The 24059-nt window shown below is 46.8% G+C and overlaps 1 protein-coding gene across 14 annotated transcripts in view; it reads left to right on the forward strand.

Annotated features, from left to right (window-relative positions):
- The first annotated feature begins 1196 nt into the window (after positions 1–1196).
- The window catches only part of SEC31B (SEC31 homolog B, COPII coat complex component), a 40725-nt gene continuing 17862 nt past the window's right edge, over positions 1197–24059 (forward strand). For 4 of the 14 annotated variants that reach the window (XR_009352491.1, XM_059169189.1, XM_059169195.1 and 1 more), the window contains exons 1-17: positions 2504–4585; positions 4941–5064; positions 11496–11691; positions 11867–11962; positions 12884–13027; positions 13356–13498; positions 14300–14399; positions 14503–14664; positions 15184–15318; positions 18490–18720; positions 20645–20719; positions 20980–21078; positions 21433–21532; positions 22030–22208; positions 22469–22595; positions 22966–23111; positions 23816–23989. Coding sequence is in view for 13 of the 14 variants with exons in the window: in XM_059169189.1 (XP_059025172.1) it covers positions 4339–4585; positions 4941–5064; positions 11496–11691; positions 11867–11962; positions 12884–13027; positions 13356–13498; positions 14300–14399; positions 14503–14664; positions 15184–15318; positions 18490–18720; positions 20645–20719; positions 20980–21078; positions 21433–21532; positions 22030–22208; positions 22469–22595; positions 22966–23111; positions 23816–23989 (2478 nt within the window). In the remaining variant the exon portion in view is untranslated. The other 10 variants (XM_059169188.1, XM_059169194.1, XM_059169191.1 and 7 more) reach the window with 10 other exon arrangements.

Genomic DNA, 24059 nt, shown 5'->3' on the forward strand with positions numbered 1-24059 from the left:
CTGAGCAGAGAGCCCGATGCGGGGCTCTGTCCCAGGACCCTGAGATCATGATCTGAGCTGAAGGCAGAGGCTTTAGCCCACGGAGCCACCCAGGTGCCCCGGCAGAACATTTTTTTTTTTTTTTTGAAGATGGTATTTATTTATTTGACAGAGATCACAAGTTGGCAGAGAGAGAGGAGGAAGCACGCTCCCCACTGAGCAGAGAGCCCGATGCGGGGCTCGATCCCAGGACCCTGGGATCATGACCTGAGCCAAAGGCAGAGGCTTTAAACCCACTGAGCCACCCAGGCGCACCGCCCCCCCCCCGCCCCCGGCAGAACATTTTTATTTGAAAATGCTGTAATTCCCTCAGTCAACATAAAAAAATCCATCTGAGGGGCGCCTGGGTGGCTCAGGTCATGATCTCAGGGTCCGGGAATCGAGTCCCGCGTCGGGCTCTCTGCTCAGCGGGGAGCCTGCTTCCTCCTCTCTCTCTCTCTGCCTGCCTCTCTGCCTACTTGTGATCTCTCTCTGTCAAATAAATAAAATCTTTAAAAAAAAAAATCCATCTGATATTTTTTTCACCTCCCTCTTCAATTGTTAACCTTCATCAGTCACAAGAGTCTGTCCAGTTTTCCTTTATAGTCACTGCCGCTATATTAATCCAGGCTGTCATCACCTGATACCTGGACTGTTAGTCACCTAATTGGAGTCCTTGCCTCCAGCTCTGGTTTCTCTCAAGGGAATCCATATTACTTGTCTCAAAATAACAATCCTCATCTTACTGCATCCCTACTCATAATTCTCTGTAACTACCGATTACCCCCAGAGTTGAACTCGTATTCCCAACCTGTATCCGGCCTCTTTAGTTCATGGTAACGGAAATGCCAAGGGGCCCACTAGCTCGTTGGGCTGTTCCTTCTCTATGAGATATCACCTACCTTGCTGCTGCAACGTATGACCACCTGTCTCATGTTCCTGAAGCCCTCCAGGAAGCCCCTGGTCTACAATGCCAACCCCCCTGCATGCCTGTACCTTTTCATTAGTCAAAAAACAATTCACAAAGCCAACAGCTATTGGCTACCAGTTGGTGCTGGGCTATAGTGCGTTGCTGTTATTTATGGCCTCGATTGCTATTTACCTTTTCAATTAGGATTCCACTGAGAGCTTCTGGAACTAGTACCAGGTCTTCTCCACTTCAACAAATAATGAATTAGTATTTTCCCTTTTCGCGGGGTTGGGGGGCTGTTCCCGGAACCTGGCTCAAATCGAGTAGGTCAGAATTGGTCGTCGCAGGATCTGACCCACCGCCGCAGAACTGCGCAACCACAGGACAGGTGAGGGAGCCCGGAGCAAAAGCGAGAATCCTATGACCTCCTCCGCGGGTCAGCCAGCTCCTCGACCCCGCGCTCTGCGCGCGCCAAGCCCTGACAGGACTACTTTTGGCCTTCGGCAGCCGCCGTCCGCAGCGCCCACTTGAGCCCATAGGCCCTCGGAGGAGACCGGCTCTGGCTGCGCCGCGCTACCCTGACCGGGGCTCCCCGTGCAGGTGGGTCTTGCCCACCTCTTTGGGGGTGGGGGCGCCCGGGAGTGCCTCCCCTCCTTCGGGAGAGAGTCGCGGGGGAGCTTGCCCTCAGCGGAGACCCCGGCCCGCGCCTCTCAGGGCCCCACCGCGCCCGCCCTCGGGCTGGACCCGGCTCGGCTCCCTCGCGGCGGTGCTGCGGCGACGAGGGTCTCCCTTGAGCGCCGCCCTCGCGCCTTCCCGTGCGTCCCGGGCGTGGGCCTGGCCGGGTCGCTGCCGCCCGCCCTCCATCACTGCAGGAGTCCGTTCGGCTCTTGGTTGAAAGTAGTTTAAAAGCCCATCTTCCCAGTTTCCAGATCGTCGGGGATTTAACACCTCATGTGCGGTTGAGTTTAGTTTGAACCAGTATAATGGTTAAAAGCACTGGGCTGTGGGGGCTGTTGTGGGTTCACGTCTCGGCCCGGCCAGTTTTCTTCCCCGTAAAAATGGGGATCATATAGTACTTGCCACGGAGAGCCATTGGGAGACTTGAGATTTGCACGTTAAATGAGTAGTGCTAAACACAGCTTCTACTTTTGTTAAGGGCTTTCCCCGGAAACGTGAAAATGGCTTTGACCAGCAGGTGGCGGTGGTGACTATATGATGTGTTGTGCCGCAAGTCCGTACGTGATTGCGTTGCCTCAAGTGTTTAGAGGCCCACTGAGAATCTTGACTGAATTGGCAGCCTCAGACTTTCTTCAGGCTGGAAAGTACATTACAGATTGAGTAGTACTACCTACTATTTTTCTAGGTTGAGACTAACCTGATGGTGGCTTCCTTAAGCAGGTCACAGCAGGTCCCAAGTCTCCTCCCTCAAGTTCAGTGTTACATTACAAACAAACAAAACACTTTCCTGCCACTTTGCCAGCCTGTTGGGATCGCACGTTGAATATGCGTTAGAATTGGATTGGAAACCACAGAATTAAAATGGATGTCTACCTTCATTCGACAGATAAGGTTAGCAAGGGGAAACAGATTGAGTCTGATTTTCATTGGATGGCTCACCTCTTGGAGGGGGTGAGAAGATGAGCCCAGAAAGGTGTGATAAGGAACCAGTATGCAGAGAATGAAAGGAAGAAATGTTCAAAGTATGGAAAACAATTTACAAAAGTTCTGAGGGGGGCGCCCGGGTGGCTCAGTGGGTTACAGCCTCTCCCTTCAGCTCAGGTCATGATCCCAGGGTACTGGGATTGAGCCGCACATCAGGCTCTCTGCTCAGCAGGGAGCCTGCTTCCTCCTCTCTCTGTGCCTGCCTCTCTGCCTACTTGTGATCTCTGTCTGGCAAATAAATAAATAATATCTTTTAAAAAAAAAAAAAAGGCTTTGAGTAAGTATAAAGCCAGGAAAGGAAAAAAGGCTAATGTGGGGGCGCCTGGGTGGCTCAGTGGGTTAAGCCGCTGCCTTCGGCTCAGGTCATGATCTCAGGGTCCTGGGATCGAGTCCCATATCGGGCTCTCTGCTCAGCAGGGGAGCCTGCTTCCTCTTCTCCTCTCTCTGCCTGCCTCTCTGCCTACTTGTGATCTCTCTCTCTGCCAAATAAATAAATAAATAAATAATCTTAAAAAAAAAAAAAAGGCTAATGTGGCTGCAGCACAATGAATAAGAGGGGAAAGTAGCAAGAGATGAGGTTAAAGGGGTAGGCTGGAGCCTTTGAGCAGGGTCATAAAGGGGTTTGAATGCAATTTTATTCTGAGTGCAGTAGAAGTCATTGAAAGATTTTAAGCATGGAGGGGCACCTGGGTGGCTCAGTGGGTTAAAGCCTCTACTTTCAGCTCAGGTCATGATCCCAGGGTCCTGGGATCAAGCCCCGCATTGGGCTCTCTGCTCAGCAGGGAGCCTGCTTTCCTTCCTCTCTCTCTGCCTGCCTCTCTGCCTACTAGTGATCTCTGTCTGTCAAATAAATTTAAAAATATATATATTTTAAGCATGGAATGCCAATCCTCTTTGATTTTAAAGATTTTATTTTATTTGACAGAGACAGTAAGAGAGGGAACACAAGCAGCATGAGAGGGAAAGGGAACAACAGACTCCCCGTGGAGCAGGGAACCTGATGTGGGGCTCAGTCCCAGGACTCTGGGATCACTGCCGGAGTGGAAGGCAAATGCTTAATGACTGAGGCACCCAGGGCTCCCCCCTTTTTTATTTTAAAAGTTCACTTCCACTGCTGTGTAGAGAATTAATTGGGTGATGGTAGAGTGAAGATGGCTGGTTGGAGGATTATTGCAGTAACCCAGGTGAGAGATGATGGTATATTCAAAGAGTGTGGTGGTGATGGAGATGGAGAGAAGTAAACAGATTAAGATATAATTTTGGAAGTGAAATCAGAAAGACTTAATGATGAATTAGAAGGGAATAAGGGGGTAAGGAGGAATCAGGGATTTTCAGGTTTTCTGGTTGAGCAATTGGGTGGAGAGTGGTACCAGTTACTGAGATGAAGAAAACTGGAGGAAGAACAGATTTGGCGAGAGGAGATGGTGGAATAGAGAAATCTGTTTTAGACAGACTAATTTAGGTATCATTGCTATATCCAAATAGAAATGTTTGATTAACAACATATATAAGAACTTGGAGCTCAGAAGAGAAATTTGTGTTGGTGGTACAAATTTGGGGGGCATCAGCATATGGATGATATATAAAGCCAAGGGAGTAGATGAGGTCACTGAGATATTATCTGATCTGATAATTATCATCACCATTGGGCTTGTGGCAGCCACTATGTTTGGATATCTTTTGGGGGTAAATGCATTAGATTTCCGTAATTGGGTAAGTGAACTGTCCTTGCAGAGCTACAGATCATTATGTGTGTGTTACCCCTTATTTTCCCGAAATCCCCATTCCATGGTGGGGAGAGAGAAACAAGATTTCATGTCTGCAGGTACTCCTTGAATCTGACCCTTAAGTTTGCAGGTTTCTATTTTCAGTGGACTGAGGGCCATGTCAGTTTTCTACCCCACACAGGACTGACCATGAAGCTAAAGGAACTTGAACGGCCAGCTGTCCAAGCGTGGAGCCCAGCCAGCCAGTACCCTGTGTATCTGGCCACAGGTATGATTATATTGTGGACTACGATCTGCTGAAAGTATAAGTCAAGGGGAGACTTAATATCCAGAATTCCTTACTGAGCTTCAGAGAAAGCTTTAGAGTCATGGAACGGTGGGGTTTGCTCGAAGCATAAGCAAAGTGACATTAAGTGTTTGGAGTACCTCAGGGCAGCCTTGAACTATGGCTCAAGCCTGAGCACCTCCTGTTTTCTTCCTTTCCTTGGAATTACCATTTGGAAAAGGGTATTCACAGTCCTCTCCTGTTCTTCTGCCTCTCCACTCCCCAACCATTTATACCCCAAACCCTTGCATGTATTTTTGCTTATATGCTGCCTCTTCCTAACTTTTCTTGTGCCTAGGAACATCTGCCCAGCAGCTAGATGCCTCCTTTAGCACAAATGGCACATTGGAAATCTTTGAGGTTGATTTCAGGGACCCCTCTTTGGACTTGAAACACAAGGGAGTCCTTTCTGCCTCAAGCAGGTACTATATCTTAATTGTTGATGGGTGTGTGGGACAGATCCTGATATAGACCCTGTTGAGGAATCTTGGTAGTAATGTGTACTTCTCAGAGCTCATGAGGAGATACGTGAGGGGAGAAGTTAACCCTGGGTTTATTTTGCAAGAGGATTTTTTAAAACACCCACTTGCACCTTTTTGGTCAGCAGCAGCGGCAGTGTTGGGCAGAATCAGGTGATAGAGGGCACCTGGCTTAGATGGTTGAGTGTCTGCCTTCCGCTCAGGTCATGATCCCAGGGTCCTGGGATCGAATCCTGCATTGGGCTTCCTGCTCGGCGGGGAGCCTGCTTCTCCCTCTTCCTCTACTGCTCCCCCTGCTTATGCTCTTTCTCTCTCTCTCTCTCTCTCTCTCAAATAAATGAATTAAATCTTAAAAAAAAAAAAAAAGAATCAGGTGATAGAGACACCTCACACAGAGCTGAACCCTTAAGTACCTGATCTCTCTCTGACCCAGAGATGTTGGCTCCTTCCTCCCTCAGCTCTTGCGAAGATAACCTTACACAATATCTCCTTTTCTGCCAGTGGAAGGAGAATGAGTGAGCCTCTCCTCATCGTGGTTAGGCACTGATTGGGTACTCGTGGATTTCATGGCCTCTGGTGGGCTTTCAGGGCTGAGTACTAGCATTCACAGAGGGTATGTATACAGACCAGACACTAGCTCTGTATATTTATTCATCCCTCAAAATGGGCCTAAGCCATAAATACCATTATTCCCATTTTACATAGGAGGACACTGAAACCCTGAGAAGCCAGGATTTACCTCTAGGCCTAACTCCAAAATCTACCTTCTTTCTATTATTCTATTATTCAACCTTTATAGGTTTTGTAAAGATGTGGCTTACAGCAGTGGTCTCCAGATTTTCATACCACCAGGAAGAATGTGAATATTCACTATACTTGATACACACACACACACACACACACACACACTTATATACTTATATGGGGAATATAAGTAATATATTAATCTACTATTAAGAATGCAGTTTCTATAATTTTATACATTAAAAAGTAAGTCTTTTTCCCACAGCTCAGAAAATTACCTTGCTCATCCCACTTTAGAGATCACTGATCAAAATGCAACTTTGCATTCTCTTGTGCGTTTTTTGGTTCATCTGAGAGATTAATTAAGTTATTTAAACAGAAGTACCCTTTTTTTTTTCCTTTCATGGTTTAACCTAATAAAGGTTAGTTATTGTTCTCCTTTCCTGGAGCCCCTCTGTCACTTTCCGGCAGTATCCCTTATTTTATAGTTTTTTTGCATATCTTTGTATTTCCAGTACCTTTCCTTTTGAAGAGCAGCCACTGGAGGGTTTACCAATAATCATGGAATATTCTTAGCATCTAAGCAAGGGCCCCCAAAAGGGGTGAACTAATGCAATAACATTCGTACTCCTGGAGTTAAGAAGAGGGGCATGGGCAAGGACCCTTCTCCTCAGCCAGCAAAGTAGCAGCCTTAGCATAGCAGTGGCTCCTTAGGGCAAAGAGTTCCTAATAGAGGCAATATAATTGCTTAAGAAATCTTGTATCATGCTTGTGTATGCCTGTGCATACACAATAAATATATATAAAATATATATATATATATAATCAATTATTTTATATATAAATATATAAAATCTTTTAAAAAATTCTTGTTTTTTAAAAAGAAGGTGCCTGGGTGGCTCATTCAGTTAAGCATCTGCCTTCAGCTCAGGTCATGATCCCAGGGGTCTGGGATCAAGCCTCTCATCCGGCTCCCTGCTCAGGGGGGAGCCTGCTTCTCCCTCTCCCTCTGCCTGCAGCTCCCCTTGCTTGTGCGCGTGCTCTCTCTCTCTCTCTCTCTTTCTCTGTCAAATGAGTAAATAAAATCTTTTAAAAAAAGAAATCTTGAAATTGAATCCTAAGATCCCTGTGGGCAGAGATTTTGTCTGTTTTAGTCATTGCTGTATCTCTGGCTCCTAAAACAGTGCCTGTCGTTAGATGCTTAATAAAATCCGTTAAATGAACAAGTGACATTAGAAATGTCTGGATTACCAAAGCGAGCATTGGTATCTGCAATTTCAGTTTGTTATAGTTATTCTTCAGTTAATCTTAATGCCTGGAGAGCTTTTCAGGGGTGATGAGTGGTAGGTTTTGCAGCCAACTAGGTTGAAGGGACCCTTTTTGAAATGTAGGTACCCAATAAAGGAATCATAAACTTCACTTCATACCCTGTTCCATCCTGCAAGGATTGGGGACTATAACCAAAATAAATGGTACAGTTAACCCTATTGATAGTATTTCATCTCTACTTTCTTCTCCACCTTCATTATTGTATCCAAATATTGATTCGCATTTTCAAAGAACTAAAGAATTACCTTTAGACCTGGATCTATTAGAGTTGTGGTTTTGTTTGTTTGTTTGTTTTATTTTAAAGATTTTTATTTATTCAACAGAGAGATAAAGAGCACAAGTAGGCAGAGCGGCAGGGAGAGCGAGAAGCAGGCTCTCCACTGAGCAAGGAGCCTGATGCGGGGCTCGATCCCAGGACCCTGGGACCATGACCCTAGTGGAAGGCAGCTGCTTAACTGATTGAGTCACCCAGGCACCCCAATCTATTGAGTTTTGTTGAAGAAATTATCTTAGACACTCCAGAGTCTAAGACACCCTCTTTTGGCTCAGCCTGGGTTCAGTCACTCACTCAGAAACCCACATTTCAAACTATTGACCAAGTTGATCAGGTAGGTAGAGAGCTGCCCATTCTTTGCTTTATGCTTTCCTCTTTTCTGTGTCATCTTTGGCATGGTTTAGTGGAAAGTACAATTGTATTGCATCCTTCGCTAAAGGTCCATGACTGCGCAGGTTGTATTCTGACAGTGTTCTTCAGTTTCCTTACTTATGTATAAAGAAGAGGTTGTGCAAGATGGCTGCTAAGAACCTACTAGGCTCTAGATTCGGGTCTAATGTTCAGTCTTCCTTCCCTTTCTTTTTTTATAGCAAAAAAAGCAGCAGCTAAGTACTCAGTTCACAAGTCAACACACAAGTCATGTATTTGCTTTTTTCTTCTTTTTTTCTTTTCCTTTTATCCCCTAAAGATTTATTCATTTATTTATTTATTTGAAAGAGAGAGAGAGAGAGCGGAGGGAGCAGCAGGAGAGGGAGAGACGCAGACTCCCCATTGAGCGTGGAGCCTGACTGAGGGCCCAATCTCAGGACCCAGAGATCATGACCTGAGCCAAAATCATGAGTTGAATGTTTAACCAACTGAGCCACCCAGGTACTCCCCACTTTTTTAAAAAAGAAACCTTCCTTGTGTCTCTCTTCATTGTTACCTAAACATACACTTTTCAAAACCTTTCCCCTTCCTTTGCCTGTCCTTTTTATGGCTCAACCACATTTGAATCCTGAAGACCTCTTTATCCTTAATCCATGATGCATTAGAGAAATGTTACATATTTAGAAATACCTGACTGAAAGAGAACTGCTCTGAAACACTGGGTACAAGTGCAGACAAGGAGCTGCCTCAGGCTATAAGTAGACTGAGAGTGCGTGCGTAAATGCATCAGAATCAATATGGATTTCAACATCCTTCCCTTATTGGTCTAGGCTGGTATTAGTCTGATGTATCTAGTACAGGGGTTCTCAACCTGGTTGCTTGTTAGAATCACCTGGGGGTTCATGTTAAAAATGTGAATTATGTAGGTATGTAAAGAATCTGTATTTACTTTAGGCGCCACCCATCATTCCTGATGCTCTGTGGTGCTCATTGTTGCCACCTGCATGGGAACCTCTTCAGCAGAGAATTCTACCGGTATTCTCATGTTTTGAAGTTCCCATTTTTCTATATAAACTCTTTCGATAACTTCTCCTTAAATCTCTCTTCTTCTAATGTCTGAAAAATCCCATTTTTAAGCCAAAGGCCAACTTGTTTTTTTTTTTTTTTAAGTTTTTATTTTTAAACCATTCAAACATAGAAAAGTTGTAGACTAGTACAATGAGTAATCGTATACCTTTCCTTAGATTTGTCAGTTATTCATTTTTGGTTGCATTTGCCTGCATGCTTCTGAGCTCTCTCTCTGCATCCAAACACATGCGTACACCCACCCACCCACTCCCGCCCCTGCAACATGCGATTCCCTGTCCTTTTGCAGAGCAGAGATGATTGACAGTCCTTGAGCCCACTGAAGGGTCATGTACTGTTTGGGCTCCTGCTTCATCCTCGCCAGTGAAATGGTTTTCCGTAGGACTGTACTTCCTGTAGGCTTAGAGAAAGGAAGTCATTTTGTCACGCGCTGTGATCTGCATTTTGGTCTCTCAAAACTGGATTTATTTTCCAGCCCTTTGGTGACTCCCCCTTGAGGTGTCACGTGCCTTTGTCTTCGGTCTGGAGGTCATGAGTTGTGCCCATACTGTAGCATCCTCCACCATCTGTGTGTGAGTTTTTCTCTGGCCACACTCTCTGACTTCTGTGAGACCTATTCTGGGCTTCTGTAGCTGCTCTGATGACTTACCCTCTGCCCACACTGACCTCTAGCCCCAGGGGGACATGGCAGCCTCTCGAACCAGGGTGGCACACATTCTTCTGCCCTATTAAGATCAGGGCGACCTTAGAACACATTGCCATTTGGACAGTAGCTCTGGAGCCACCGTTTGTGTCAGCTCTGCTGTTTTATCTCAGTTGCTGACCTGGTCTCAACCAGTGTTCAGCTCTTTACTTCTAACAGGCGGTTGCTGCTCTCATGACTAGCTGAACAGGGTCCTGCCTGGTCACCCCACTCAGTTCCCAGGGTGTGGGAACATTTCATTTCCAGGTTGGGATCTTATGGTATCATTTGATGTGAAATCTAGCTTCTCTGAAGGGCTGTGGAAATAGCCTTGGCTGGCAACTGTGAATGAAGGACAAGCTACCTGGGAGGCTTTGAGGATTTCACATGCTTTCCCTGGGGGCTTTGCAGAGGAACCATCTTTGTCTGCAGGAGCCCAGGGTCCATCTTTTTCTTTTGTGCAAGACACTGGCAGAGTCTCATTAGAAGCATCATTAGAAAGCCAAAAGTGTTTCCCAAGAGGTATGTTTATTCTTTACGCTTCTCTGTTGGTAGGGCTGGCCCAGGGCAGTCACATGGAAGACACACAGGGTGGAGAGGTCTGTGGGTCTTTTCTTCCCTCCAGTTTGAGAGGGAAGAGGGGACAGCAACTGTTTGTGTAGGGAAACTGCTTCATAGTCAGGTATAAAAGAGTCTGGATCTTCCTCTAAGCAGAATACACTATTTTATGATAGTTAAGAGCTTGGGCTCTAAAATAAGATGGACCAAGGCACCTGGGTGGCTTAGTCGGTTGAACATCTGACTGTTGATTCTGGCTAAGGTCATGATCTCAGGGTCATGAGATCAAGCCCCACGTCGGGCTCCATGCTGAGTGTGGAGTCTGCTTAAGATTCTCTCTCTCACTCTCGCTCTACAAAAATAAATAAATAAAATAGGATGGGCCAGGCTTTAAACCTTGATTCTGCCACTTCCTAGCTGTCCAAAAGGGATAAAATTACTAGCTGTGTATACAGAAGTTTCATTAAATTCTCTCTGCCTCAGTTTCCTCAATTAAAAATGGAGTCCATAATAATACTTCATAGGGTTATTGAATACTAAATCAGCTAATACATGTGAAGCACTTAAAACAGTGCCGGGCATATAGGAAGTATCTAGTAAGTCTTAGTTGTTGTTGTCATTTGAGTTGTGAGGATTAAGTAATCTATTTGAAATATGTATCCCTGGGTCTATGTAACCCCAGTAATGTTAATTAAGGGGGAAAAAAAAAAGCATGCCACACAGCTCTGAGGCAGTGTTCTCCTGCCTTCTGGTGTAACAAAGATAGAATCTTTCTTTTTTATTTTTTTTTTTTTATTTTTTTTTTTTATTAAAGATTTATTTTATTTATTTATTTGACAGACAAAGATCACAAGTCAGCGAGAGGCAGGCAGAGAGTGAGAGGAGGAAGCAGGCTCCCCGCAGAGCAGAGAGCCCGATGCGGGGCTCGATCCCAGGATCCTGGGATCATGACCCGAGCCGAAGGCAGCGGCTTAATCCACTGAGCCACCCAGGCGCCCCTCTTTTTTATTTTATTTTATTTTTTATTATTATTATTTTTTTAATTTTTTAAAATTTTTTAAATTTTTTAAATTTTTTAAATTTTTAAAAATTTTTTTTTATTTTTTTATTTTTATTTTTTTTATTTATTTTTTTTTATTTTACAAAGATAGAATCTTTTTTCAGAGAAAGGGCATGACCAAGCAAGCAAACCTGTGTTGTGTGTCTGGTAAGTGAGGGAGACAGGCAGACTCCATCTTGGTGGGGATGCCTATGTATTGACAGAGGCTGACAGAAATGCCTCTTCTGACATGAATCTGAGCTGGTGCTGATGCTGGTTCCTCCTCTTTGTAGGTTTTACAAGCTGATCTGGGGGAGCTTTGGCAGTGGGCTTCCAGAAGGCTCCGGGATCATTGCAGGCGGCGGGGACAATGGCCTGCTTACTCTATACAATGTGACCCACATCCTGTCTTCGGGGAAGGAACCTGTGATTGCTCAGAGACAGAAGCACACGGGACCTGTCAGAGCCCTTGACTTTAATCCTTTCCAGGTACTGCATTTCATTTGGTCTAACATGGCCAAGCCGTGGAGCCACTTGTGACCTTTAGTCTGTAATTCTGAGCCCTTCTCACACTGTTATGGGGGAGGTTTTGGAAGCCCCAAATGTGGGTTTCTTTCCCCCTTTCCTGGGATGGTGTATCTCCAAAGGCCTTTTCTTCATACAGGCCAACCTCCTGGCCTCGGGGGCCAGTGATTCTGAAATCTTTATTTGGGATTTGAATAACCTCAATGTGCCAATGACCCCAGGATCCAAGTCACAGGTAAGGAGACTCCCAGGGCTGCTGATTAGAGTGTGCAGCTGATTTGCCCAGGAAAGTCTTGAATTCTTGAGGCACCCAGAGCCCGGGAGACTTTGGACTTCACCACTGGAGGGCAGTAAAGCGCCACAGACTAACACGTTACCAGCCAACCCATAGCAGGGATGGAGGGGAAGGGTGGTGCTTTGTGGTCATTAACTGTCCTAGGGTTTCTGGAACAAAGATGAAGAAAGGCAGTAAAAGACATTGAGAAAAGGAGTGAGAATACTATTTATCAGAGTAGAGCTTAGGCAGAGTAGAGTAAGACCCTGGGCTCTGGAGTGGGGCCAGATACATCCTTGTCCTTTTGTGGGGTGGGTCATCTTTGCCTCTATATCTGGTTCTCCCATGTGGTTGGGCATCTTGTGTATGTCTGTCTCTGAGTATACCTACCTGTCAGTCTGTAACTAGGCCCGTCTTTTTGCTTCCTGGCTCTTCTCTATCTTGTGCTTACAGTATCCTGAGGTAAGTTAAGTATAAATTTGATAGCACCTTGTGCCCTAAAAATAGCAATGGCTTGTCTTTCTGCCTTATTCTTTCTGGATGTCTTACATGTCTTTATTATCCTCCCTTCCTCCTTCTCTGCCACTCTCTTTGTCATAGATAAGAGGGCTGATTTAAATCTTGACTCCATCCTCTCAGGAACACCTTGGGATAGGAGTAAATTCCAAGTCTGCCTGCCATTCTCTCACCTTCTACACCAGTCCCCTAACGGATCCTCTCTGGAAAATTCAGCTCCCACACCCTGACACTGTTTGGGTTTGGGAAGCCCCATCTCGACTCTTGGGCTTTCTGCGGGGAGGTTGGGAACAGTGGAAGAGCAAATGGCTCTTGGTCCAAGGGATGACAAGTTGTCCCCTTCCCCCTCCCCACTTCCTGCCTCAGCAGCCTCCAGAAGACATCAAGGCACTCGCTTGGAACCGGCAGGTTCAACACATTCTGTCTTCTGCTCACCCCAGCGGCAAGGTGGTTGTGTGGGATCTCAGGAAGAATGAACCTATCATCAAAGTCAGCGATCACAGCAACAGGGTGAGTCGTGAAGGCAGAATACAGGCTCGCGCTCTGGCTTCTTTCTTGTGCCTAGACTTCAGAGCTGCTCTTCCCCAGGCCAGTGTTCTGCTCCCAGCTTGCACTTGCAGGTCCAGCCTCTTAGCAGATTTCCAGTTGAGAGTGAATGCTTAGGGAAGCTAAACAGCTGACACCAAAGGCTAATGTTCCTTACTTACTCATGGTCATCACTTATCACTGAGAAAAGACATAAAACCAACCCTCAGAAGTCCTATTCCAACTAGGCAGAAAAGGTTCATAACCAGAAGTTTCAGATTACGTCACCTGTTGCGGTCTGCTTTGTTCACAGATGCACAGCTCAGGCCTGGCCTGGCACCCAGACATAGCCACCCAGTTGGTGCTGTGTTCAGAAGATGATCGTTTCCCGGTGATTCAGCTATGGGATTTGCGCTTTGCCTCCTCGCCCCTGAAGGTGCTGGAGAGCCACAGCAGGTAAAGTCTTAAATTCTGTCTACATCCTTGGTGGATGGTGGGGCATAACTGACCTGGGTAGGAGGCAATGAATGGCTCACTTTAGTTACCAGTCATCTTTCCTGTCTTCAAAGCAATTCCCAGTGAACACACAGTCTCTAAGTCCTAGCTGTAGCTCCAATAAAGAGGAGCTCCTTGAGATCCTGAGGTCGTGGAAAAGAACCTGAGATTCCATTTAACTTCCAGAAAGGGCGTATAGATGGGATCATGAGAAATATTTGGAGACAATGTTTAGTGCCTCTGGGAGAATCTTCAGGCTCTGATTCAAGGATAATGTTCTTTCTTTAAGAAAGCCTGAAGGTTTTCCCCTGAAGCTGTAGCTCTTGGGCCCATAGCAGAAAAAGCAGCCCCACACTGTTCTTTCTTACTAAAGGGCTATATTGCCTTTATACCTTTTTGGGGACTTTGAAGAGTTGAGTCCTCACTACCCTTCTTTTTAAAACAAGCACCCATATGGTTGAGTGTGTGTCTGATTCTTGCTGTTCATAGTCCCTACTCTGCAGCTGGGGAAAGAAGCAGGCCGTTCTGCAGGAACCTATGGGAGACAGAGTAATAGAGTGTGTAGTGCACAGGCTCTGGGATTTGACTTGGGTTCTGGTTGTGTGACTGCCGAAGGTTCCTCAAATTTTCAAAGCTCATTTTCCTTATTTGTAAAATGAAATCAGACTGCTCATTTTACAGGGGTGAAATTTATCCAAGATATATAAGGTACCCTACTCAGAGTAGGCATTCGACAAATGTTAGCTGCTCTTTCCTTTTTAGGGGGATCTTATCCATGTCGTGGAGCCAGGCTGATGCTGAGCTTCTGCTCAGTAGTGCCAAGGACAACCAGATCTTGTGCTGGAACCTGGGGAGCAGTGAGGTAGGCTGGCCGTTCTGTGGGCGTGCTGGGAGAAGAAATAAGCTATGTTCTGGCTTACCTTCCTTTTAGTCAGGGTTTCCCTAATGGTGGGGTTCCCTCACAGGTAGTATATAAGCTACCCACACAGAGCAGCTGGTGCTTTGATGTGCAGTGGTGCCCCCGGGACCCTCCAGTGTTCTCTGCTGCCTCCTTCGACGGCTGGATCAGTTTGTACTCCGTGATGGGTAGGAGCTGGGAGGTCCAGCAGATGAGACAGGCTGACAAGGTTTGAAAGGCTTGGTGGAGAATGCTGGAGGGAATGCTGTCTCTATGTGGGGGGAGAGAAAAGGACGAATGGCCCGGGAGGAAAGGGGAGCTATTGGAGACTGGGAGGCCCTGGGATGGGAGGGCTGCACTTTTGGTGTAGTGCCCATCTTCCTGGGACGGTGTCGTTCCTGCTACAATACGAAACAGACCTTCATGTTGACTCTTTCTCTTGGATGTTCCCTGTAGTATTTCGGGGACACTGGATCTCCATGCCGGGACCATTATTTTGGAAATACGAACTGTCTCATCTCCTTCTCTCCTGTAGATCCATTCTGTGTCTATATTCCACTGTAGACCGTGGATGCAGTAGGCTTTCCAAGAGCTTCCTGCATGGGAGTTCTACCCTCACTACCAGTTCCCTAGAATACGGGAGTCCAGCCTTTGTCCAGATTGGGTATCTCCAGGATTCCTCCCAGAATAAAGTTTATAGATGCGGCCCCATGTGGGGTTGGTGATACAGGTGTCCTTTTGCCTTCAGATCTCTTCTTCTTTCAGCAAAGGCCAGCCTCTCCCACCATTGCAGGTACCAGAGCAAGTGGCCCAAGCATCGTTGATACCTCCTCTAAAGAAACCCCCCAAATGGATGAGAAGGCCAGCAGGTGTTTCATTTGCTGTAAGTGCACAGTTGTGCATGTGTGTTTGTGAAGCCTCACGTATGCCCAACACATAGCTGTGTTCTATGGGACATTTATTCCTACTGCCTGTGCTCACATCAGGGCCCATTTTTGGGCTCAAGCAGAGTCACTATTGCTCTCTTCTCTATCCCTTCACCTTGCTTACTGTGCCAGTGCAGTCTGAAAAGTATTGGTTGCTGTAGGCTGTTTGGTTATAGAGAACTGCCTGAGGGCTCCATCTGATTTTTCTCTAACCCCTACATGTCTGGACTGGGACTGAGTGCAGACATGGAAGGGTTAGAAACACAAAGCAGGAAAGAAAAAAATTTGTAAGTCCATCCTGTCACTCCTCTGCTCAAAACCTTTGACCTCTATTCCATTATGAACTCAAGGCCAAATGTACACAGGGCTCTGCTTACCTTTCCAGTTTTTTTTTTTTTTTTAAGATTTTATTTATTTATTTGATAGAGATTGCAAGAAGGCAGAGAGGCAGGCAGAGAGAGAGAGATGGGGGGAAGCAGGCTCACTGCTGAGCAGAGAGCCCGATGTGGTTCTCGATCCCAGGACACCGAGATCATGACCTGAGCCAAAGGCAGAGGCTTAACCCACTGAGCCACCCAGGCGCCCCACCTTTCCAGTTTTTATTCCCAACTTTTCCTTATGTGTTCCCTGGGTTCCAGTTCCATATGACTCTTTTCTGTTCTATAGATAACTCCTCAACTTTGCTGCTTCTGCCTGTACCCTTCCCTCCTGAGCCACTGAATCCTCCTATGGTCTTTTATGGTCCCTTGCTTAAATACCACCACCTCCACAATGCCTGTCTTTAAACCCTTGTCAAACTTCACTTCCACTTGTTAAGCATCTGCCTTCGGCTCAAGTCTTGGTCCCAGGGTCCTGGGATCAAGCCCCACATCAGGCTCCCTGCTCAGCAGGAAGCCCCCTTCTCCCTCTCCCTCTGTCTGCCACTCCTCTTGCTTGTGTTCCCTCTCTCGCTGTCTCTCTCTCTCTCTTTCTATGTCAAGTAAATAAATAAAATATTTAAAAAATATATATATATAAATAAATAAATTTAGGTTTGAATTGAAAACAGATGTATCAAAGATGTGGTTCTTGTGTTCTGAGCCACCAGTTTTATTGTGGAGGTAAGGCTGACATACTCAGGAGCCAGGGAGGTGAAGAATTCTGATGTTGAGAGAGGTACATTCTGTTGTTTATTTGTTTGTTTCAGGAGGTAATTCTCTGTTTAATTTTTTGAGGAATCACCATACCATTTTCCACAGCAGTTGCACAGTATTTCCAATGGCAATGCCTAAGAGTTTCATTTTCTCTACATCAGCTCTAATCATTATTTTCTGCCTTTTTTAATTGAAGTGTAATTGACATACAATGTTACATTCAGTTTCAGGTGTACAACTTAGTGATTTGACAAGTTTGTACATTAGGCAATGCTCCCCACACACGTGGCTACCAGCTGTCAGCTTGCAGCGCTATTACAGTACCGTTGCCTATATTCCCTATGCTGTTCCTCTCATCCCTATGGCATATACATTCCATAACTAGAGGCCTCTACCTTCCACTCTTCTTCACCCATTTTGCCCATCCTCCCACTCCCCAACCCTCTGGCAACCACCAACTTGTTCTCTGTATTTATGGGTCTGTCTGGACCCATAAAGGCCTGCATTACTTTTTTTTTTTTTTAAAGATTTATTTATTTATTTATTTATTTATTTATCTGAAAGAGAGAATGCCCATGGATGGGTTGGAGGAGATGGGCAGAGAGAGGAGAGAGAGAATCTCAGGCAGACTTCCCACCAAGCATGGAGCCCAACACAAAACTCTATCCTGGGATCCTGAGATCACCACCTGAGCTGAAATCCAAAGTCAGACCCTCAACAGACTGAGCCACCCAGGTGCCCGAGGCCTGCATTCTTGTTATAGCTCTGTCACTTATCAGCTGATGACCTTGGGCAGATCGCTTAACTCAGGACTATCTGTAAAACAGGAATAGTGATACCTGGTCAGCTTATGTTAGTGAATTGACATGAACCTCAAGAATATACATAAGCACTTTGTAAGACTAGCAAATATTAACAGATCAAAAGTTAAGTTTGTTTTGTTTAGTGCTGATCTGTAGTGTAGGTTTGTGCTGTAGGAATCCAGTGAAGAATTCCAACTCGGAAAGTTCATTAAGGAGGAGGTCTCCGGAAGGGAAATAGTGAAAGGTTGGGGAGTAGGCAGTAGCTGTCAACCATGGCTACAACCTGAAGACCTTTCATATATACTGAGCCTAATCCCCGGGCCCTTCCCTGCCCCCACGTCCCAGATTCGGACTCTGTTGTCCAGAGTACAGCCTGATGACTCGGGATAGCTGTGGTGTTGTGTTAATGTGGGGCTGCGATGGAAACCTGCTGGAGTCAAGGGACTTTAATAAGCTCTGCTTGGTGACACATGCTTTAGGTAGGGTGCCTGTTTTGGTGAGAAGGACGCTCAGGTAGGGCTGTTTTTGTGGGTGAAGGCTCAGAAGCAGGAATGGACTGGGCACTTTGGGGATGTGGAGTGATCACATAAATAAACAGGGAGACAAAGGCTAGAGAGTCTGGCCCTGACTTTGGGGATTTTGTACACCACGGGCAGAGAAGTTTAAGCTTTCTTCTGTGGCCTTGTGAAACCATAACACATTCCTAAGCAGCTGTAGGTATAGAGTGATGGTCTGAGGCTTGAACTGCAGGAGGAAAACCCAGAGGCTAGCAGCTTATTCCAATAACCGAGGTGTGCTAGCCCTGGAAATGTGACAGAGGGGCCCTGCACGAGAAACACTGCACAAGAAGAGGTGAGACTGCTGTTTCATGGCTGTGGCTGTGTGGGTATAAAGACTGTGATAATGCCAAGGCGTTTAGTCCAGGTGACTGGGAGAAGATTGTTATTAGCACAGCTGAGAAGATGAACTATGTGCCAGAGTCTGAAGCTGATGGGGCTAAAAATGCAGAGGTGGTTTTCGTATATGGGGGCGCATTTGCTGCTCCTTTCCTGATCCTGTTCAACCCCCAGGAGTTCTTACTATTGGTTTTTTATCCTAGGGCCAACCAGTTAAATAGCCTTCCCTATAATGTAGACTTGGTGTTAATTTTTAGCCTGAAGAGATGAACTTTACCCTTGTTTTTTCTTACCAGTTTGGGGGGAAGCTGGTTACCTTTGCCCTCCCCAGCACTCCTGCCCACCAGGTGCCACAGCCTTGCCTCCGCCTAGTCTTCGTCAGTCAAGTCATCATAGAATCTGAATTCCTGAGGCGGTCAGCTGAGCTGCGGGAGGCCCTGGAATCAGGAAATCTCCTGAATTATTGTCAGGACAAGATGGAACAAACATCGCTGCAAAGCGAAAAGATGCTCTGGCAATTCCTGAAGGTAAGAAGCATGAAGGTTGGCTGCTCTGAAGTATTTCCCTCAAAGCTGGAAACTCTAGGACATGAACAACCACACTGTGACCTAGATTACAGAGGCCCTGACCTCTCAGGCTTTTTCCTACACCACACCACCCTCTGGACACAGACTCTTCACCTTTTACCAGTGGCTCAGAGACCTTTTGCAGCTAAGGAAGCTGAGAGGTACAAGTGATACTTGCCTTTTTTGCTTCTATTGCTGATGTCCTAGATACTTTATCAAAGCCACAGTGAAGGCTTTTATGCCATGCCAAAAGGCAGATAAGGTGATGGGAAGAGAGAAGAGAAGGGAAAGGAAGGAAAGAGGATTGGCTGGAAGGGGACATCATCATGAGAAGGCTTTGAGCTTGTTTCAGGTAACCCAAGGCAAGTTATTGTGATGGGACTCAGGGCTTAAGTCCCAATTTATTTTGGAGGCGTGGATCAAGTTCCAGTGCTAATGAAATTTCAAGTTGTGCATGACATCAGAAGGAGTGCTCCACCTATTAAGGAAATTGAGCAGATAGGAGGAGAGAACTAAAGGGAGAAAGAGAACCTACTGGACAGACAGTGAGAAGATTATTCAAAGCTTTGGGATCATAGTAAACAATACAAAAGGAGAGATCCTGTCCCTGGGGGTCTAAGAAAGACTTGGGGTTGGTGCTTCAGACATAGTAGAACTTCATGAACATAGACACCAGGAATCCGGGAAGGAGACAAGATTTGAGAAAGATCATCAACTGCTGAGTGAAGCTAGAAAAAGGTGTGGGAAGAAAAGAATAAGAAATGATGCTTTTGTTGTAAGCATCTACTGCTCCAGGAATGGTGGAATGGGAAAGAGAATAGAGGTCACCTTCAGGAGTTGAGCCTTTATTCTTCTGAACAAAGGAGGCAGCAGTACCTAAGGACAGAGGGGAGTCTGGTCAAAAACCTCCCCAAGAGCTGTCCATCATGATGGTCCTGAAGCTGAACGTGGTTGAACATTTCCAAAGGATGAATATGGGAGAAGGCAGGAGCCCTGAGAGACTGTGAGAAAGGAGTAGTCAGAATTCATGGTTCTGTGTAGGACAAATGAAGGGCTCAGCTCCCTAACCCTGATTAGGGTAGGGCTTCAGGAAGGTTTGGCCCTCAGTATCTGGCACGCTGCCTGGGTAAGCTGACTTGGTTTATATCTGGGCAGCTTCCACCATGAACTATGTTTTCACCTAGATATTTTAGACTTACAAGACTCTGTAGGTTCTCTTGGCATCAGTCTGCCCAGAAGGATGTGGGACAGGAGCCACAGCTTGTCGGCGGGGCAGTGGGAGGTGGCGCTCTTCTGTAGGGGTTCTTGGAGCAGCCCATGCAGGAGTTCAGAGTCCTCCTCAACACCCCAGAAGACAGCTTAGGTGCAAGGAGATGAGATGCACACAAGGCAGGCATGTAGGTGGCCCCGGCAGAGAAGCCTCATGCCTACAAAAGCTAATGTCTCTTGTACCCACTTCAAAAACGTTTCTAGAGTCCCTGCAAAAGATCTGTTCAGTTACAAGAGTCCTTGCAATGAGGGCAGCCTGGGGTGTGGTGCCCACAGAGGCTATTTATTGTTTGTTTAGTTCCAGTTCAGATGCAGTTTATCCATTGCAAGCAGTGTTGCCTGGAAACATAGCTGACATTTGACTCTTACCAGGTAACCAGGCTAATAGATCTAGTAAGTCAACAGAAGGTCTAGTTCTCATGTAGAAGTGGGCAAGGGTTTTGTTAACACCCATGCCTCTAGCCCAGCAGAATCAAATCTGGGGAGAGAAAGGGGAGAGATTCTGGTAGCACGAAGAATTCTGTTAGAGGGTACACTGGCACAGACGTTGGACTTACGCAAGAGAGGATCATTCACATTGATTTAATGGAGACTTGTGTGTTCTGTGGTTCCTTAGGTGACCTTAGAGGAAGACTCCAGAATGAAATTTCTAAAACTATTAGGATACAGTAAAGATGAGCTTCAGAAGAAGGTAAGCTGCTTTTACATCAGAAGCACATACTTGAAGCAGAGAAGAAGAGAAGGCCTTCAGTGGAAACTGTCTCAGTGACCTCTTTCTGGGCTTCACTAATGCATATATAAACATTGTACCTCCTGGAGGTAGGCTTCTCCCCAGGTAAATAGGCCAGGATCTTAGAGAGTCCAGTCAGTGTGGTGTGAAGGTGGGAAGGAAGCATATTGGATGTTTGACCTTGTGCTGGGAAGAGGATACTCACAGGTCTCTCCTTGCAGGTGGCCACGTGTTGGAAGAGTGACGTGGGGCTGGGTGAGAGCCCTCAGTCCAAGGGGGACGATCTCCACAGTAACAGACAGCAGGTCTTCTGCAGCCAGGTGTGGTGGGAGCCCAGAAAGCTGGACCTGGGGTAGCACAGGAGACCTGTCTTTAGGGCATCTGCCCCTTCCTGGCTCTTTGTTTTGCTCTCATAAAGTGCTTGGCTTCCATAGATGTCTTCAGACTCCTCGTTTCTTGGAACCACAGTGAGACACAGAGTGCATAAACTTTTGGGCTGGAGTGGAGCTCTGTTTTAACCATGGACTAGAGCCCTTCCTAGACCTTATCTGGTTATTTTTTATCTGTATCATTATGGGCCAGATAGTAAAGCTCCCAGAGAGAGCTACTAAGCTAGCTCTCTATCTGTTTTCAATTCATTTCCAAAATAGCCACCTCCATCCTTTCTTGCACAGACCTCCAAACACCTCACAGAGGAAGCCTCTGCCTCCTCATCCTTCTTTGATGAGCTGGTCCCTCAGAATATGACTCCATTGGAGATCCCCATCACAGAAGGTACTCTGATCCTGAGGGAGAGAAATGCTCTGTGTGGGAGTAGGTGGGCTCAGAGTTCTTGGACTTGAGAACATCTTCTTGTCCCCTGCCTCCTGCCTCCCTCCCACCATCACAAGTGCTGGGTGGTTCTGTTAGTGATTAGAGCCCTCCTTGGATTTTTATGGATACATCTTTGCTGTGGAAGGCCTTCTAGCAAGATATTTTCTCTCCTACTGTTTTCTTAAAAGACTGCGACCCTGTTCTTGCTGAGCAAGCACACGCTGTCCCTCTGGTATTGCCATGTGAGGCCCTCCCTCATGTCGAGCCCTGTCCTTAGAGTCCTGGGTCTGGTACTCGGGGATAGTGTGCTATATTTTGTTGCTGAGGAACGAAACTTGGGAGTTTTATTTGGGGCAAGGGAGATACAGAGATAGAAGGGGTCTACTGTGGGCCCTGTAGGGGACCGGAGGCTAGGGTCTGAGGGCAGGCTGACATGGAGGGGATGCCTCCGCTTGCAGACACGGATGGACTCCTGAGCCAGGCTCTCCTGCTTGGAGCACTGCGCCCTGCTGTGGAACTGTGTCTGAAGGAAGAGCGCTTTGCTGATGCCATCATCCTGGCCCAGGCTGGAGGCGCAGATCTGCTAAGGCGAACACAGGAGTGCTACTGGGCCAAGAAGAAAACCAGAATCTCTTCGGTAACTGCCCACTGTGCAGGAGGGGAGGGGATTACTTGGACTTTGTCAGGTGGATGCCTACACCTCGGGGTTTAGAAGCTCTGCCAGGCTCTCTCTCTCTCCCTGCTCCAACCAGCCCTCCCTCACCCGCAACCCCTAGTCAGTGGTCTAACAAGAAGCCTGCTCACCAGTGGCCTTTCTTAGCATGTCCCTGTGTGTGACTCCGACTGCCTGTTCTGGATGGATGGCTGATGACCTCCTTCTCTCTCTGCCCATTATAGCTGATAGCCTGTGTTGTGCGGAAGAATTGGGAGGATATGGTGCACACCTGTAACCTGCAGAACTGGAAGGAGGCACTGGCCTTACTACTGACATACTCCGGGCCAGAAAAATTCCCTGAGCTCTGTGGTAGGTAGCCCTAGGTTTCAGACAGAGTGGTGTGACTCTGGCAGGCAGTTAACAGACACAATTGAGGGAGGAGGCAGAGGAGCAGCCTGAGCTCTGGGAGGCCAGGCCGTGTTGTCAAGGCCAAGGTCTGGGTCAGCTGGGAGGCTAGGACTACAGTAGTGATCACATATTGTCCTGTTTTACTTTTTCTCATTATATCTCTATGCAAGAACTCTGCCCTTCACTGTAGAGCAAAACTGGCCTCAGTATTGTCCAAAGCCATTGTGGTTACTTGTCCCACAGCTCATGGTCCTCTGCCTATTTTCAAATAGGAGAATGAGAAGAAGCACAGGAAAGCTATGCCATTAAAGAACTTTCCATCTCTCTGCAGACATGCTGGGTACCCGCATGGAGCAGGAGGGTGGCGGAGCACTAATTTCCGAAGCCAGACTCTGTTATGTGTGCTCAGGGAGTGTGGAGCTGCTGGTGGAGTGTTGGGCAAAGTGCCACCAGGCTTCGTACCCCCTGGCTCTGCAGGTACTCTCCGTGTGCAGGGCCCTGGTCACTCCACACCAGGCTCGTTGGAGAGGCTGTTGACGGGGATGTGCAGGGGCATCAGAGGCGAGGCTTCCGGGTCCCCAGGCTGTGACCAGTCTATTAGGAAGTAGAAAAGGGCCTTCAGTGTCTGGGATGAGCTTGCACCTTCCTCTCTCCTCAGTCAGAGGAGACTGAGCAAGAGCTGCTTAGGCATTAACTTTCACAATTTTTTCCCACTTTAGGTTTGGTTTTACAAGTTTATTCTTTGTTTGAATAATTGTGAGCCTGGGTCTCTTAGCTGCTATGAAAAGTTCTGTGTATTTAAATTGTGAAAGACATTCCACAGGTAACTAGAGAAGACTCACAGGAAGACAAAGCCGCAGATGAAACGATAGTGTAACAACATGAAGTTGATGCTGTACTAGCAGGGTAAAGGGTAGAGAAAGCAAAAAAAGAGGCAGAGATGTAGGAGAGTCTAAGAGCCAGATGGACTCAGTTGGAGCAATGCTAACAGCTTGGGAGGTGAGGCCAAGTGGCTTTTCTCTAACTGTCACATCTTCTACAAATCATCACCTGCTGCTTGTACCTGGCCATGGCCAGATACCCTCAGACCTATAGTGGGAAGTCCCTGGGTGAACTGCCTGGCCTGAGAGAGTAGGATGTGCTTGGAAGACACCTGACTGCCCTTATCCCTGTTCCTGTAGGACCTGATGGAGAAGGTGATGGTCCTTAATAGGAGCTTGGAGCTACTGCGGGGTCCTGACAGGGTGAGCTCAGGCCCTGCCACAACCTTCAGGGTCACTCAGTATGCCAGCCTCCTGGCAGCCCAGGGCAGCCTGGCCACTGCCATGAGCTATCTACCCAGGGACTGTACTCAGGTGAGTGGGACCATGGAGAGGGAGCAAACCATTTCAGTCATCTAACACTGGCTGAGCACGTCCATGTTCC

This window comes from Mustela lutreola, chromosome 4 (assembly GCF_030435805.1).
Source record: "Mustela lutreola isolate mMusLut2 chromosome 4, mMusLut2.pri, whole genome shotgun sequence".
NCBI classification, from domain to species: Eukaryota; Metazoa; Chordata; class Mammalia; order Carnivora; family Mustelidae; genus Mustela; species Mustela lutreola.